The sequence below is a fragment of the Oryctolagus cuniculus genome, chromosome 7 (genome assembly GCF_051225735.1).
Source record: "Oryctolagus cuniculus isolate XC-2025 breed Fujian yellow rabbit chromosome 7, ASM5122573v1, whole genome shotgun sequence".
Lineage (NCBI taxonomy): Eukaryota > Metazoa > Chordata > Mammalia > Lagomorpha > Leporidae > Oryctolagus > Oryctolagus cuniculus.
The window spans coordinates 39626579-39644109 of record NC_142873.1 but is presented as its reverse complement, the minus strand read 5'-3'; the positions used below and the strand labels follow the sequence as shown (position 1 = coordinate 39644109).

General features: G+C 51.1%; 1 protein-coding gene across 4 annotated transcripts in view; it reads right to left on the bottom strand.

The window, feature by feature from the left end:
* CFAP45 (cilia and flagella associated protein 45) overlaps window positions 1-4835 on the bottom strand; it is a 37201-nt gene extending 32366 nt beyond the window's left edge. Inside the window, exon 1 of one of the 4 annotated variants that reach the window (XM_089299732.1) lies at window positions 4680-4835. In XM_089299732.1, coding sequence (XP_089155858.1) covers window positions 4680-4682 — 3 coding nt within the window. In that variant the 5' untranslated portion in view covers window positions 4683-4835. The remainder of the gene's footprint in view (window positions 1-4679) is intronic. The other 3 variants (XM_008264244.5, XM_089299733.1, XM_089299734.1) reach the window with 3 other exon arrangements.
* Window positions 4836-17531: the final 12696 nt, after the last annotated feature.

The window sequence follows — 17531 nt, the reverse complement described above, 5'->3', positions numbered from 1 at the left end:
AATAAAATAAATCTTTTTTTTAAAGCTCTCTCTGATCTGCCATTACCAAGCAGACTCTCCCAGCACCTGTTCCACCTGCATCACGTTTTCACACTAAATTGGGCAATTATTCTCCAGCTGGATCTGTTCTGTACAGTTAGCACTGCTGCGTGTGCCTCTGCCTCGTGCCTGGCACAGCCAGCAAGGGGCTTACAGAGGGAGTCTCCCTTTACATCCTCAGTTAGCCCCAGTATAGAAGAACAGAAAAGCATAGATTTATTAAAAGGTAAATATAGCAGCCCCAAGGATGCCTAATAACAGCCTCTGAAGGGTTATTACATGGTGGGTGGTGAGCAATGGATCCCTTCTGCTCCAAAAATAGAACAGGAGCAAACGAACAGAAACTGCAGTAGGTGGGATTAAGGCTAAGCATTGGGACTAACTGGAAAAGGTGGAAGGCTTTGGCTCTTGAGGGGTAGTGTGAGTTCTCTATGTAGCTAAGGAAAGGGAGCGTAGTAGGAGCTCATTCTGCCCTTGATGAATAACGAGTGAATGAAACTGAGCAAGAGCACCTCTAGAGAACCGCAGAGCAGATGGAGGTGGTCATGTGGCCGTGTTTCGGGAATCTGCCTGCCTGACTCCCAGTCACTCCACCCTTCCACGTTTTCCAGATCACATACGTGGCCTGCACTGTGCATGATAACGCATGTGCAAGGGCTCTGGAATACAGATGGAAAGTATTATTATTGTTTTGCATTTGTCTTCCTGTTTCTTTCCAAGGACCCCTATAGGCTTCCCTTATGCTTGAGTGTCCTCCAAACTGCAGGTTCCCCCAGGGCTGAGATTGAGTGTCCTCTTTCCTGTGCCCTTGGTACCCAGGTCAAGGGGAAGTCACCACCGAGATACTCAACTGCCTGAACCTCAAAGTCAGAAGAGAGGAAGGCAAGCAGATGACCACAGAAAAGTGACCACCGGGCAGGACAGAGGGAAGCTCTGAGCTCCGAGGTTGGGTAGCTGAGAAAGCCTCACTTGGGAAATGCTGACTTTGAAGCCACAAGCCTTACCCCAGGGTTAGAGTAACCAGCTATGCCAAGAGTAACAAGAAGGATTAGGGAGGTCACTGTGTAAACACACCAGAAATATGAAGAAGCAAGCAGAAATGGAAAGCTGCATCCCTCTGGGCAGAGGCAGCAGCCAAGAGGTTCTTTGAGGAGATGAAGGGCTGGTTTTACTTCTTGCATGACCAAATAAATACCCCAAGACGTCAAGCACACTGCCTGGAGAGGAGCACACTCAGGCAGTCTCCAAGGGAAAGCAGCTCTCAGCTCCTGCTAGTTAAGAGGGCTGCGGAAGATGAGGATTAGGGACAGCAAAGATGCCAGGCCTGCTTTGAGGTTCTCATCTTGGTGACCCAGCTGATTTCCCTCTGTTCTTTTTTTATTCCCCCTTCTGTTCTTAAAACCCATCCTGCCCCCAAGAGCACGAGAATCCAGCCACAGCCAGGGGCCTTCTGAGAGACTCTGCTACAGAAGGCTTAGCTGGACAACCGAGTGATGATGTCAATAATGGACAGGGGATAATTTCCATAACATATTGAGTTTTAAAGAAAAAGGATCACTGGGGGCCGGCGCTGTGGCGCAGCGGGTTAACGCCCTGGTCTGAAATGCCGGCATACCATATGGGCGCCGGTTCGAGACCCGGCTGCTCTCTGCTGTGGCCTGGGAGGGCAGTGGAGGATGGCCCAAGTCCTTGGGCCCCTGCATCCATGTGGGAGACCTGGAGGAGGCTCCTGGCTCCTGGCTCCTGGCTCCTGGCTTCGGATTGGCACAGCTCCAGCCATCGCGGCCAATTGGGGAGTGAACCATCGGATGGAATACCTCTCTCTCTCTCTCTCTCTCTCTCTCTGCCTCTCCTCTCCCTTTGTAGCTCTTTCAAATAAATAAATAAATCTTAAAAAAAGAAAGAAAGAAAGAAAGAAAGAAAGAAAGAAAGAAAGAAAGAAAGAAAACAGATCACAAAATGCTGGCACTGTGGCCTAGCAGGTAAAGCTGCTGCCTGCAGCACGAGCACCCCATGTAAGCGCTGGTTCGAGTCCCAGCTGCTCCACTTCCAGTCCAGCTCCCTGATAATGTGCCTGGGAAAGCAGCAGAGGATGGCCCAAGTGTTTGGGCCCCTGTACCCACATGGGAGCCCTTGAGGAAGCTCCTGGCTCCTGGCTCCTGGCTTTAGACCGGCCCAGCTTCAGCCATTGCAGCCATTTGAGAAGTGAATCAGTGGATGGAATATCTCTCTCTGTGTGTCTCTTTAACTCTGTCTTTCAAATAAATATATAAATCTTAAAAAAAATCATAAGGAATATTTACGGGCCGGCCTTGTGGCACAGCAGGTTAATCTATAGCCTATGACAATGGCATCCCACAAGGGTGCCGGTTCGACACCCGGCTGCTCCACTTCCAGTCCAGCTCCCTGCTAACACACCTGGGAAAGCAGCAGAAGATGACCCAAGTGCTTGGGCACCTGCAACCTATGTGGGAGACCTGGATGGAGTTCCAAGATCTTGGCTTTGGTCTGGTTCAGCCCTGGCCATTGCAGCCATGTTAGGAGCGAATTAGTAGATGGAAAATCTCTCTCTGTCTCTCCCTCTCTCTATGTAACTCTGTCTTACAAATGAATAAATAAATCTTTTTTTAAAAAAGAAAAGGAATATGTAAGTATTCCTGTAAAAATGTTTGTGTGGCAAGGGTATATGCCGAGAATGCTTTACTGAAAGAATGTGAACAAAAATGTTTAACAGTAATTTCAGGTGTGCTTTAGATGTTTCTTGGACTGAATAATTTTCTGCAATGAGCAGGTAACTATTTTTATGACCAGGAAAAATAATAAAACTATTTTTAGTTGAAAACCAACCATAACAAGGGCCCTAGTGCCCCACTCTGAAGGCGGGAGAATGCAACCAGTAAAAACCCTCAGCACCATCTATATCAGCAGCCCTTGGGTCAAATCCAGCAAAGACAAAGCCGGAGCAGGGCTGGAATGATCGGTGCAGAGTTTCCCTGACGTCACTCAACACCTGTCAACTGAACAAAGACTTATCCTTTCCAGATGTCCTCCCCACCCAGGGATCTGCTTCCTCTTTTGCATAGAGTCACCACAGGCTGATAAATCCTAGCCTCAAAAATCGGCCATGTCCTGCTTCCTTTTCTGTAGACTTTGGTTCCTAAGAAGGGATGGGAGCAGGTTTCCCAAAGACCAGGACCACTGCCTTTTACTCTAAGGATCTTCTCCAGTATCCTCTTTCTTCAAATAAGACCGGGCTGGCCATCTGTGGGATGCTAGCTGATGATGACGTCCTAGCCGGTACCGATGTCCCTGTTCCTCCCTCTGGTGGACGGGATTAATGAATTTTTTTGGTAAGAGTCCTGGAAGTCTGCCCAATCGTGAGCCCCTCTACCCCCACCAACTCTCCTCGCTCCTCCAAACACTCTCAAAAGCCAGTGAGTAGCATCTCAGCACACACACGCGTGCACACACACACACACACACCCCTGGCCTGCCAGAGCTCACTCTCAGCCCCACTGCCTCTCCAAGGTGTGCTGTCAGAAGGGCTCAGTCACTGACCAAACCCCTGCTGTGAGTGGTGGCCTTTGGGTAGGAAATTCCTGACCTAGGTGCCCTATAGCTCACAAGTCTGATGAATGCAGGCCTGGAAATCGGAACTGTTTGAAACGGGAGAAACAGAAAATTAACATTCGCCTTATGCCCTTTGATGCCAGATGTGATGCTAGGCCCTCACACACATACATCCACCATTTGTAAAGCACTGAGGTGAGACACAGATCAAATAAAATGCACAAGCCAAAGGGGACTCCCATTGCAGCCCAGTACAAGTCCTCAAAGTTGGAGGCACGTTTATTTCATAATCAGCCAAGTTCTCCTGGAATCTGTGAGTGCAGCCTCTGGGCCGGAAGTGTGTCCCCAGTACATCCAAGCAGCCACATCTGCCCCCTCTGTGCCCAGACATTCTAAGGTTGGCTCCAATGACCCAAGGCTCTGATACCTATCCTCTGCCTCTCCTCCCCTCAGGTACGCCCTGCAAAGCTGCTCCCAGGCCCTGCTGACTTTTCAGTCTCCATGACTCCCGTGGTCCTCACCATACCCATCCCAATCTCTCTCCCGGGCCTTGAGATCCTGGCACCCTCGTCTGTCAGTCTCAAATGTCTGTTGAGTACCCAAAGCCCTACTAACCACAGACGCACCTGGAGCGCAGGGACATTAGGTGGCTCAGCCATGGTCATCCTGCCAGTCAGTGGCACAATGGGTCCAGAAACCTGCTCTGTCGTCCTCACCCGTGTCTTTCTCCACATCACATCCCACAAACCCAGCCTAGGGGGACCCCAGCCTGATGGGATGGAGGGGCGGGGGTTGAGCCATGCCTTTCTCCCCAGCTTCCCAGCTCAGCACCACTCTGCTTCCAACCGCTGTCGATCCCACTCCTAATACCTTTTTTTTTTTTGAAAAACTGGGGGCTCACGAGTTCCCGCTCTTCTCCTAGGGTTGCTCTCTCCACTTCCGGGTCTTCCTGACCCCCCCAAACTCAGACTCTGGTTTTTCCCTGCCACAGCCCTTCAGTTTCCCCGCTCAGAGACACAACCCAACATAGAACGCGTGCGGCCCCCACACGAAGCGCAGCGTCGCCTCACCATCTCAGCCGCCGCCTCTGCCGCCGGCACCCAGGCCCTGGGTGTTGACGCGTTACCATGGCCACCAGGAGTCCGCGAACCGGGCCGCGGCCCCGCCCCTGGCCCCGCCCCTCAGCTCGGGGGCGCGGTTGCCGCCAGCTTGTGCTTTGGGAACCGGAACCCCTCCCGTTAGGCAGCGGCTCCTGGCGCTCGCCCGAGCGGGAACCGAAAGATGGACCCGCCCTGGTCCACCCTGCTCTTCGCGGCGGCTTTGGGAGGGAACCTGAACCCTAGAGGACCCTATCATAGGTCCAGGAGAGGTCCAAGAGCCAGTTCCAGGGTTTTCCCCGACACTCTACCTAGGTAACCATGGTTACCGTTGCCCCAGTGCCCATGGGTGCCAAACCAAACCCTGATGCCACTTTAGTCTGCAGAAAAGCAAGCAGCATCAGACCAAACTAGTTTCACAACAGGAGAATGTCCGGGTAGACCAAAGAAAGAATTTATAGCAGCCAGGTGTGTATGCAATCTTGTGGTCCCCAGAACCCAGCTCAGAAACACCTGGGAGAGCTTGCTACAGTAAAAAACTGTAGGTCCGACACTGGACTAACTAAACCCAAACCCACGGGACTGGCTTTGGGGGGACCTGTGTTTTACACCTCCTAGTTTGTATGGCCGCTTCCGGAGAGTTTTTCTTTTAAAAAAATATTTATTAGAAAAAAAGTGATTGATTTATTTAAAAGAGTTACACAGAGAGAGAAGTCTTCCATCCACTGGTTCACTCCTCAATTGCTTACAACAGCTGGAGCTGAGCTGATCCGAAGCCAGGAGCCAGGAGCTTCTTCCAGGTCTTCCACGTGGGTGCAGGAGCCCAAGGACCTGGGCCATCTTCTACTGCCTTCCCAGGCCACAGCAGAGAGCTGGATCTGAAGTGGAGCAGCCAGGTCTTGAACCGGTGCCCATACAGGATGCCGGCACCGCAGGCGGCAGCTTCACCCACTGTGCTACAGCACCGGCCCCAGAGAGTTTTTCAGCATTTAGGATTTTTCCAGGTTGGTTTGGCCCCTTGGCCTGCAGGCCTCCCAAAGTGCCCCTGCTGCCTCCTGTGTGGATTGGCTGAGTGCTTGGTGACTCCACGATTCTGTGAGCTGCTTTCCCACTCAGAAACCTCTCTGGAGTCCTCACAGCTGGCTCCAACTGGGGCACTGAGGCTGTTCACAAGCTCAGGAATGCAGGAAAGGAGACAGGGCCACCTGCTGCTGAATCTAAAAGGACTTCTTCCAGCAGGCTTCACCTTTCTTCCCTCCCAAAACTTGCCAGTCCTGATCTCCGTTGGGGTCCTTAAGAGGACAAGCATGTACCCCCAGCCCCCAGCTCCAGTGTTGGAAGCAGGATGTGGGAGGGCGGGGGGCGGGGGTGGGGGCAGCCCACAAGTGGCAGTGCAGTCCTTGGGTGGCTTGGGAGTGATGGAAGAGAGGGGCTTATCTGTTCCCAGCCCCCTCCTTACCCGGCCCACCCTGTAGCCTAGAGAATAGGGAAGAAGAAGCCACCAGTCCTGTGTGGATCAGATGCCTCCCAGGATGTTTTCACAGCCACAAGTCTCTGGGACAGTTATCCCCATAACCAAAGAGGAAGTTGGAGCCAGGAGAGATAATTCTCCAAACTCAAAGGTCGCATGTGTCCTTTTCTCAAGCCAAGGTGACTGTGTGTAGGGAAGGTGAAAAGTTGGGACAGGCCACCTGCAGTGCCAGCATCCCATAGAGCTGCCGGTTCGAGTCTCAACTACTCCAATTTCAATCCAGCTCTCTGCTATGGCCTAGGACAGCAATGGAAGATGACCCAAGTCCTTGGGCCCCTGCACCCGCGTGGGAGACCCGTAAGAAGCTTCTGGCTCCTAGCTTGAAATTGGCACAGCTCTGGCTATTGCAGACATTTAGGGAGTGAACCAGCGGATGGAAGACTTCTCTCTCTCTCTTTCTGCCTCTGCCTCTCTGTAACTCTGCCTTTCAAATCAATAAATAAATCTTTTAAAAAAATGCGGAAGCAGGAAGGACCAGGTGGCAGTGTCCAGAGTAGGGGAACCACCTCCTGGGGGAGGTGTTTGAATTTCTCTCAAAGTTCACAACGCCTAAGCTTCAGTCATCCCACTTGCTTGAGCACCTCTCCAGGCTCATAGTAGGGCCCTGGGCAGTGTAGCCATTTGGTCATGCACTTGTGTAAATTTGCAGAAGTAAGTTGAGTTAGGGAAACTTTATTTCTCATCTTCTTGGAAGGCAGAGTGAGACAGAGAGAGAGAAGGAGAAGGTCCACTTCATAAATGCTTGCAACAGCCAAAGCTGGGCAAAGTCAAACCATGAGCCCAGAACTGCAGCCTAGTCTCCCACATTAAAACTTGGGAGCACTTGGTCCACCCTCCATCCAGGATGCAGTAGCAGGGAGCTGGATCTTCAACAAAGGGGGTGGGACTGCAATGGGCACTGATAAGGGTTGCTGGGTTCCCGAGCAGAAGCTTAACCTGCAGTACTACAATGTCCAGGTTTGGTTTTTTGTTTTTTTCTTTTTCTTATTGGTGAAGCCCATTTATGTGGCTTCCATCGCTTGCATGTGTAGTTAAGTCTCTGCTTGCTGTCTCCGTGTGAATGACTTCTTGGACACTGTTTCCACCAGTCTCCTGTGTCAACTCACTTGATGTCTGGGCAGCTAAGTACTGGCTGTATTCTTTATATGAACACGTGCACCAAAAGGGTCTATGAAATGGAAGGAAAACAAGATTTGAAAAGCACAAAGAAATTCTACCATTTGGTGTGTAAAATCGCAAGCGAGTATTCTGTTCTTTTTGATGCGTAGTCAAAACGAAAGTTCTCTCCAGCCGAGAAGAGACATGGTGATGTGGCAAACAGAACTGTAAACATATTATACAGCTCACCAGGGGAAGAGCTGCCTCGAGAGTGCCTGAACTCTTGACGACTTCCAGTTTTCCAGCATTATGGGTTTCTTTCTTCTTCTTCTTCTTCTTCTTCTTCTTCTTCTTCTTCTTCTTCTTCTTCTTCTTCTTCTTCTTCTTCTTCTTCTTCTTCCTCTTCTTCTTCACTCCTCTCTAGAGTATTTTAAACACATATATCTCCTCAAATGTTTTTTGTTTGTTTGTTTGTTTGTTTTACAGGCAGAGTGGACAGTGAGAGAGAGAGACAGAGAGAAAGGTCTTCCTTTGCCGTTGGTTCACCCTCCAATGGCCGCCGTGGCCGGCGCGCTGCAGCCGGCGCACCGCGCTGATCCGAAGGCAGGAGCCAGGTACTTATCCTGGTCTCTCCTGGGGTGCAGGGCCTAAGTACTTGGGCCATCCTCCACTGCACTCCCTGGCCACAACAGAGAGCTGGCCTGGAAGAGGGGCAACCGGGACAGAATCCGGCGCCCCAACCGGGACTAGAACCCGGTGTGCCAGTGCCGCAAGGCGGATGATTACCTAGTGAGCCGCGGCGCCAGCCCGGTCATTCTGTTTTAAAACTATTCAGGCATCGTATGTTAGTTTTCTACTACTGTTGTGATAAATCGCAGAAAATTCATTACAGTCTCAAGTTTGACACAGGTCTCACTGGGTTAAAATCAAGGTGTCAGTAGGCTCTAAGACAAATCCTTCTTCCATGTTCAGAGCCACTGATAGCGCCTGTCTCTACTGGGCAAGCTCCTGGGACTTTGAGAACCCACACAGGATGGGCATTTGGTGCGTACCCCACATCAGAGTGACTGGGTTCAAGTCTCAGCTCCACTTCTGAATCCAGCTTCCTGCTCATGCAGATCCTGGGAGGAAGCAGGTAAATGGCTCATGGACTTAGGTTCCTGCCACCCATATGGGAGACCAAGATTGAGTTCCAGGCTCCTGGCTTCTGCCTGGCCTAGCCCTCATTGTTGTGGGCATTTGGGGAGTAAACCAACACATAGAAGATCTCTTTATCTGTGTGTTCCTCTGTGTGTGTTGGGGCGGGTAGTGGTGGTGGTGATGGTGGTGGGGAGGTTGTCTGCACATTTGCCTTTCAAATACAATGAAAATAAATAAATACAATTTTTAAAAAATAATCTAAAAAAAGTTTAAAAAAAAATCCTTGTGATGAATTTGAGCTCAAACAGACAACCCAGAATAAACCCCCCATCTCAGGGTCATCAGTCTAATCCTATCTGCAAAGCCCTTTTTGCTTTGTAAACTAAGTATTCACAGGTTCTGAGGAGAAACACTGAACAGTCAAGTGTGTAAAGGGATACTTTATTCTTCTGTCCACACCTTGCAACATAACAATGATATTTTAAGGACTATATTTCCAAAGACTTGGGAGAGAAACAAATTGTAAACAATTTATTCAAAAAGTTGACATAACTGGAGTATAGTCCCCCCCCCTCCCCGCCCCGAATGGAAAGGCAGAGTTAGTAACAGAGACAGAGAGAGAGAGAGGCAGAGACAGAAAGAGAAATCTTCCATCTGCTGATTCACTCCCCAGATGGTCACAATGGCTAGAGCTGGATGCACCCGAAGCCAGTAGGCAGAAGCTTCCTCTGGGTCTCCCACCTGGGTGCAGGGGCCCAAGCACTTGGGCAGTCCTCGGCTGCTTTCCTAGGGGCATTAGCAGGGAGCTGGACCGGAAGTGGAGCAGCCAAGACTCAAACCAGCACGCATATGGGATGCCAGCATCTCAGGCTTCATCTGATAAACCGTAGTGCTGGCCCCTGAGGTATACCATTCTAAATTGCATTTTGGAAAGTCTCTGTCTCAATAATACAAGTAAAAGTTAACAGATTGCTGATTAACATATTTTAATAATGTTTCTTGTTTTGTCACCTTTAGATTTTTGTGTTAAAGAACAGACAATTGGCTTAAATTAGTGGCTTAGGAAACAAAAGTGATTAAAAAAAAGCCACAGGATCAGTAGAAATTATTCTAAAATTGAAGAGCAAATTGTAGCAAAATCTCCAGATTCAGATTCAAAAACAATAATTCACTAAGAGAAAGAGATTGGTTTTTAATAGAATATATAGAATATGTTTGATAGTCTAATTAACAAGGAGAAGAAACTCCCATAAACATATTAGGGAAATATTAACTACCTTATTGATTCAACATCAAACTTTGACATTGATGGAGGCTGCATAAAACTATTACTGCACTACAATGAGAACTTGTGAAAAACGGGTGATGAGTGCTGCCAATTCATAGCAGTTAAGATGAACTGCTGAACAATGCTCTGAAATCCTACACTTCATATAAGAGGAAATTTAGCATAGATTTTACCAAATTTGACAACAGTCCCAAAAAATGACATGATTTTACCAATAAAAACTGAGATGAAGAAACATTTTAATCCATCAAGAATAATAAAAACCTTGATCAATCCATGACAGAGAAAAGACTGAATTATCTTCCTACTCCCTTCATAGAAAATGATATTATCAAATCACTGTCACATGAAGATACAAAGAATATGCAACCAAAAAAGTAGACTTCTTTAGAGCTGCTTAGGCAATCAATTCATACAAATCTTACTTGCTCTCTAGCTGTTATGATATTGTTAGTATTTGCCAAGTTTTTTACAATCTAGAATTTGTTGTGACATTATGCTAAATAATTGCTGACTCCTATCATTAATTTTGTGTTAATAATTTTTCAGCGTTGTTCTCAACTCGGGCTTCCAAAACTGTGTCTGCTTCAGGCCTCCCAAAGCCAGGTTCCACCCCTGATAAGGAGGGAGGCAGCCTCTCCCTTGTCAGCAGAATTGGCTCCAGTGCTCAGCCACATCCGGCAGAGCAGGGCTGGGTGCCCTTGCTCTCACCTCCTACCCTCAGCCAAGCTCTGCCCACTCCTCCCCTGCCCTCTGCTCCTGCCTTTCTCCTGCTCCTTTTGGCTTGTGCATCCGTGAAGTCCTTTGCCTTCGCCTTGATTCCCAGGCTGTCATGTCACCCTCCCCCCTACCCCTCACCCCCCCCATGGGGGGGTGCTCTGTCCCCTTTGTTGCTCCTTTCTCCCTGCCCCCGAAAGCCAAGGGTAAGAACAATGGGGGAGATTTAAGAGGCTGAAGACTGAGGAAAAGGGCTGGTCCACAGTTTCTTCCCTACCCCAACTGCACCTCCGGAGGCCTGACCCTTCCTTCCAAGGCCAGACCACTCCCAGACCATTCTCAGAAGAAAGCCCAGACCACCAGCCAGGAGCCAGGGGCCAGGAGCCAGGGGCCAGGGGCCAGGGGCTAGGGGCCAGGGGCCAGGGGCTGGAGACCGGAGAGGAGTGAGCCGGAAGAGGACCTGGGAGCAGAGCCCAGAAATCCTGGGCTGGACTGGGTCCTGGCCCTGGCTCCTCACCCCCACAGGGCCTGGGCGCCTTCCTGGGTACAGGGTCAGTCAGGCCCGGCTGAGGCAAGAGGCCTGGGAATCTTGACTCCGTGATGAATGAGTACTTTGGGATGGGAGGAGCCTGGGAGCGGGGGTCCAGCAGAGCCATTTGGTTCAAATGTGAAGTCTGGCCTCTCACTTAAGCATGTCTCCTGCCTAAGAGCAAGGAGAAGGGAGACTGGCTCCCTGCTTCTCTCTCCCGCGCCCCTTCACCCAGCCTCTGAAATGCACTCAGAAAACTGCCCTTCCGCAGCAGAGAGGGTAGAGATGCTGACGGCTGCGTGGGGGGGGGGGGCGTGGAGGGCACAGGCTGGGGTGGCACGGTGTTCCACGGAGATGAGATTTCCACACTCCCGTGCAGGATTTGTGTTAAGTGTGTGTCTCTCTTCATTAGTGATGGTCTATCTCTCTGAATGCCTTAGCTAGCTTCTGGGGGTTTCCCAGGATAAGGGTCGCCTTCCTCCTGTGGAACTGTCCCCATGGCCTTGCACAGCCTCTGCTCCCACTTGAGGGGTGCCCGGCAGCCCATAAGAGGAATTCTGGGATGCCCATTTAGCCCCCCAGGAAAGCACCATTGCTTCTGGGCCTGGTCCCTGGCTTCTGTTCCCTCGGGAGCACAGAGAGGAAAGCCAGCAGTAATGGATTCTGGAAGCAGCAGAAGCAGGATTTGAACCCTCACTCGGCTGCTCAGAGCTGAGAGAACTTGGGCAACTTGCCCCATCTGCAAGATGGGTAACGGCCCCAAAGAGAGATGTTGTACAGACCAGGCCAGGCCTGAAAACCACTTTGCACAAGGCCTGGCTGTTTCCTTCCCCAAGAGCAAGGGAAGGGGTTGGGGGTGGGGGGGGGGGATCTTTGTCTTCAGAGAAGGATAAACACCACCAGGAATCAGATCATAAATCCTGGAAGTTGCAGGAGGCCTGGGAGACTTTGCGCTATCCCCCTTCTTCCTGGAACACTGGAACTCTGAAGGCTGCCTGAAAGTCTCTCGGAGTCAAAGCAGGGCCTGGAGCATAAATACAGACGCTCTAACACATGAATTATTTTACTCAAACTATTTGCTGCCCTCCCTCTTTCCTCAAAACTCTCTTCCCATTCTTTAAAGAGCATGAGCCTTCCGGCTCCAGCCTGCGAGTCTGATGCGGGCAGGGAGGAGGGAGAGAGTCTGATGGACAGGAAGAAATCAGGAGCCAAGGAGAAAGTGGAGAGGTGCATGAGCAGGTGAGAGGCGTTAGTGCAGGAGTTGTAAGTAGGGGTGCTTATGGGTGGAGGCCCCGGGTCTGGAGGGCAGAAGGAAGAGAGGAGGGGACACAAGGATCCTGGTGTCCCCGCTCCTGGGCAGGGGGCAACGGGGTAATGAATGAGGAGCTGACATGCCAGAGTAATGACAGAGAGCCCTGGGCTGGTCACCACCCCCTTCCCCACATCACACTGGGCAGATCTTGCCCAGGCCACAGAGAAAGACATTAATGAGCCTGTGGCCTCCTCACCTTCCTAAAAGCCACATCTCCACCCTCCTGCCTGCCCAGGGCCTTGGGCCATGTTGCTTGGCGCCCGAGACACGCCTCCACATGCCTGGCACCAGCTTCCCCTCCTACGTGACCAGCACGGTCCCTGGACTGGGTGGCGGATGCTGAGATAAGGCCAAGGAGGGGGAAAACCGCCAAAGCCAGGAAGTTGCATAGCCTGGTTCCCCTGGCAACCCAGCCACAGTTACCAAACAGTGCAGGGTTGGGGGTAGGGACAGCTCCTGAGCAAGGCCTCCAGCCAGGGCCCTCTCAGACCTCAATTTTCTTGTTGGAGAAACCTCTCCAAACCTCCGTGGACGGCGCTGCCTAAGAATTATGGGGGAAGCCGGCTTAAAATGAAAACCCAAGACACCGCCCCCACCGCCTCCATCCCAGACTCTCTGTCTGGGTCTAATGGTCTAACTGGAACCTGCATTTCTCATCAGCATCCCAAGTGATTCCAAGGCTGGCAGTCTGAGGACTTTGCTTAGAGAACAGAATATATTGCAAAACGTTGGGACTCCTTGTAGCAGGATGGGGCCTGGGGTATCCCCAGCACTCTGTGTCGCCTGGAGTGCACAGCCAGCCCCTGCTCTAGGGGTGCTTGACTTCAGGCATGTTCAACTTTAAATGAGCAAGCTGGAATCAGAGATCTGCATTCTAGTACATGAAAACCAATTCAAAAACCGTGAACTTGAACTGAGCTCCTTCTGGGCCCTGGGCCAGCACTACCTATCCTGAGAACCAGGAGCCACGTGAACAAGCACAAGGCATGCTTTCTACTCCCAATAACACTGGGACCATGGGCATATCACTTATGGCCATATCAGACATCCACTTTTCTCTTCTCTCCAAAGGGCACACAAATGCTAAAGCTTTACTCTGAGCTGAGAAGCCTCTCGAATTAGTAGACAAGCAAGTGTTTTGAAAGAAGTTAACTGTTAAGTCTGTCCTGGCCAGGTGGTGGTGTTCACTGCTGAAGGTTAACACTGGGCTGCCCCAGGTGGTCCCATGGGCCAGAGAGCCCCAGGAAGAGTTGTGAGAGCCAGGGACTGAGCCTCAGCTGCTCTGGTTCCTATCTAAAGCTGCCAGATCCTCATTTGCCCAGGAGAGGTGGCTGCTTCAGAGCTGAACTTCCTGAACCTCTTCCTAGGCCTGACCTCTCCCTTCCTCCACTGTGGCCATGAGCTCTGCAGACAAACCACAGCTCAAGCCAGCTGCAGGCTGAACCCTGCCCCAAGGTCAGCCCCGTGGCAGGGGAGCCCCATGCTGGGTCGAGAAGCAGCTTGCACCCCTGTAATCTCAGTGCTGCCACTGGCCTCGTCCAGCGAGTTACTGTTCCGGCCCCAGTCTCCTCACCCATCAAACGGAGAGAACAAGGCCTCGTGGTGGTGTCCAGCTCCTCCTCCTGAATTTCCTGCGCCAGCGGCCCATACCACCATCCACTCAGTTGCTGATGCCAGAAGGATGTCTTGGTCCTTCCCACTCTCCAGTCATTCTGAAGGTACTAAGCAAAGTTGAAATTCATTCCCTTCGGGCCCGTGCTGTGGCGCAGTGGGTTAAGGCCCTGGCCTGAAACGCTGGCATCCCATATGGGCGCCAGCTCCAGTCCTGGCTGCTCCTCTTCCAATCCAGCTTTCTGCTGTGGCCTGGGAAAGCAGTGGAAGATGGCCCAAGTGCTTGGACCCCTGCACCCACGTGGGAAACCCGGAAGAAGTCCTGGCTCCTGGCTTCGGATCGGCACAGCTCCGGCCATGGTGGCCATTTGGGGAGTGAGCCATGGGATGGAAGACCTCTCTCTCTCTCTCTCTCTCTCTCTTTGCCTCTCCTCTCTCTGTGTAACTGACTTTCAAGTAAAATAAATAAATCTTTAAAAAATAGTCATTGTCTTCTTTTGGGTTCCCACCACCCCTCCCTGAACTCAGGCCACCATCAGTTCAGCCTGGACTACTCAATATCTTCCTAAATCTGCCCACCTCAGACTGCCCCAATCCTAGGCCATTCTCTCCCTTGCAGCCTCAGGGAATTTTCTAAATTAAAACACAATTCTCAACTCTTTCTTCTCCTGGTTAAAAAAATCTTTCAGCAGCTCCGCATGCCCTCAACTAAATGTCCAAAACCTGGCGGTCAATGTTGTGGCACAGCGGGTTAGGCCGCCACCTACAATGCTGGCATCTTGTATCAGAGTGCCAGTTTGAGTCCTGGAAGCTCCACTTCCAATCCAGCTCCCTGCAAATGCACCTAGGAAAGCAAGGGAAGATGTTCCAAATACCTGGGCTCCTGCATCCTACTTCGGAGACCTGGATGGAGTTCCAGGCTCCTTGGTTTCAGCCTGGCCCAGCCCTAGCTGTTGAAGCCACTGGGAAGTGAACCAGTAGATGGAAGATTTCTCTCTCTCTCTCTCTCTCCCTCTGTAATGCTGTTTAAAAATAAAATAGAGAGGCTGGTGCTGTGGCACACTAGATTAATCCTCTGCCTGCAGCGCCGGCATCCCATGTGGGCACAGTTCTAGTCCCAGTTGCTCCTCTTCCAGTCCAGCTCTCTACTGTGGCCTGGGATAGCAGTGGAAAATGGCCCAAGTGCTTGGGGCCCTGCACCCATGTGGGAGACCAGGAGGAAGCTGCTGGCTCCTGGCTTTGGATTGGCGCAATTCCAGCCGTTGTGGCCATTTGGGGAGTGAACCAATGGAGGGAGGACCTTTCTCTCTGTCTCTCTCTCTCTCACTGTCTATAACTCTACCTGTCAAATAATTAAATAAATAAAAATCTTAAAAAAATAAAATAGAAATGTCCAAAACTTTTTACTTGACTTTGAAGTTCTTTTGATGATCTGGCCCTGACTTCCCTGCACAGTCGCAGTTCTCAGCACCCCACCCCCGTGTCTCTAAACACAAACCTCTACAGTCCCATTCTGTACCGGCTCACCTCTGGCCGGCATCCATGCCACACCCCTGCCTAGGTCACTCTCCTCCTCCAGTACTCCTTTCGTGGTACTGATTATCCTCAAGTTTTCAGTTCGTGGACATCACCATCTTCCAGAAACCCTCACTGACACCCCTCCCCACAAGGCTGGGTGGGTGTCCCTCCAGTGGGTTCTCACAGCACCCCTAGACCCTTAACCCTTAACCCTGACAATATCACTTTGCATTATAATTGGCTGCTCCCAGGAGAGTAGAGACTGTCCTGCTAATTGCTGGATCTCCCAGCATGCAGCACATGCCTCACCCGGGATGGGTGCTGAAAAAAATTCCATGGGGGGGGGGGGGCGGTGCTATAGCATAGCAGGTGTAGCTGCCACCTTGGGCTGGCATCTCATATGGGCCCAGTTCTAGGCCCGGCTGCTCCACTTCCGATCCAGCTCTCTGCTAATAGCCTAGAAAAGCAGCAGAAGATGGCCCAAGTGTTTGGGCCACTGCCACCCACATGGGAGACCTAGAAGAAGCTCCGGGCTTTGGCCTGGCCCAGTGCTGGCCATTGAGGCCATCTGGGAAGTGATTTGCTAATGGAAGATCTCTCTGTGTGTCTCCCTCTTGCTGTAACTCTGACTTTCCAATTCTTAAATATATATATATAGTATGTATTATATTATATATATATTATAAATATATATATTCTTTGGGAGCTGGCTTGGTGGTACAACGGGTTAAGCCACCACTTCCAATACCTGCACCCCATAGTGGAGCACTGGTTCAAGTCCCAGCTGCTCTGCTTCCAATCCAGCTTTCTACTAATGCACCTGGGAAGGCAGTAAAGATATCCCAAGTGCTTGGACTCCTGCCACTCATGTGAGAGACTCAGATGAAGTTCCAGGTTCCTGGCTTTGTCTTCACCATTTGGGGAGTGAACCAGAGTATGAACTCTCTCTCTCTCTCTCTCAGTCACTCTGCCTTTCAAATAAATAACTAAGTTTAAAAAAACCAATTCTTTGAACTATGAAAGAATAATCTCGAAATACAAGTAACCCTCCCGGCACCATGACTAACAGAAAATTGGTAGACAGCATCATTGCCATTACGGTTTCATCCCACATGGAGGCATGGATCTGACAAAAACCCAATTCAAGGTTCAGGTCCTGCCAACAGTGGAGTGAAATGGTGTGACAGCCCCAGTTCTGGGAGGCGTTGGTACAACCCCTGCTGTCCTCCTCAGGCCCAGTGTTGTGCATCTGCCCCTGCCCCCATCCCTGGTTCTCACCCTGACTCAGGCCTCTCGACCCACTCCACCCCAAGCAGAAAAGGAACAGTCCCTTACCCGCCACTAGTACTTGACCTCTGACCAGAGAGCCAGTGATTATCAGGCTTCCAGAGGAGCCCCCCAGCAGGCTCCCCCACCCCCATGGGTGCATCAGGGGAAGTGACCCCGGAGACACGGAGCCTCAGTTCCACATGACGTCCCCCTACCAGTCACCATTCAGGAATCCATCCAGGGCCTTGAGAGGTGGGCACCGATTCCCCCCACGCAGCTCCCTGTGCCTTTTTCCAAAGGCACACGAGCTTCCTGTATTACTGTGGCTCTTATCCGGCTGTCCTCTCCCCCACATGAACAAGAAGAGCGTGCTCCAATAACCCGTGACCCCACAAGGCCCAGCAGAGTGAACTCCAATTGCTGTTGAGCAAAAGAGTGAATCTGCGAATGGGAACCTGGGTGTGTGTAACAGCGTTCCCAGGCAGAAGCCAGTTTTCCTCCTCGGTGAGAACATGTGATTTGTCCCATTATAGAAGCCCCTCCTCCTGAGCCGTGGAGCTTCCGGGGGCTCAGAGCCCTCAGAGTCCAGAGGATCATTTGTCCTTGTCTAACCTGAATTTCTCCAGATGCAACTTCAGTACGTTTTCCTCTAATCTGCCTCCCCGGCTGCTGGCACTGAAACCCCTTTGTTTGCAAGGAGACAGTTACTAATTGGCCGTTTCAGTCTGTTCTTCTGCAGACTTAATCCCAGGCCCACGGCTGGCCCCTCCCTGGGGTCCCATCGTCCAGCCCTTTTCTTGTTCCACCGCTCC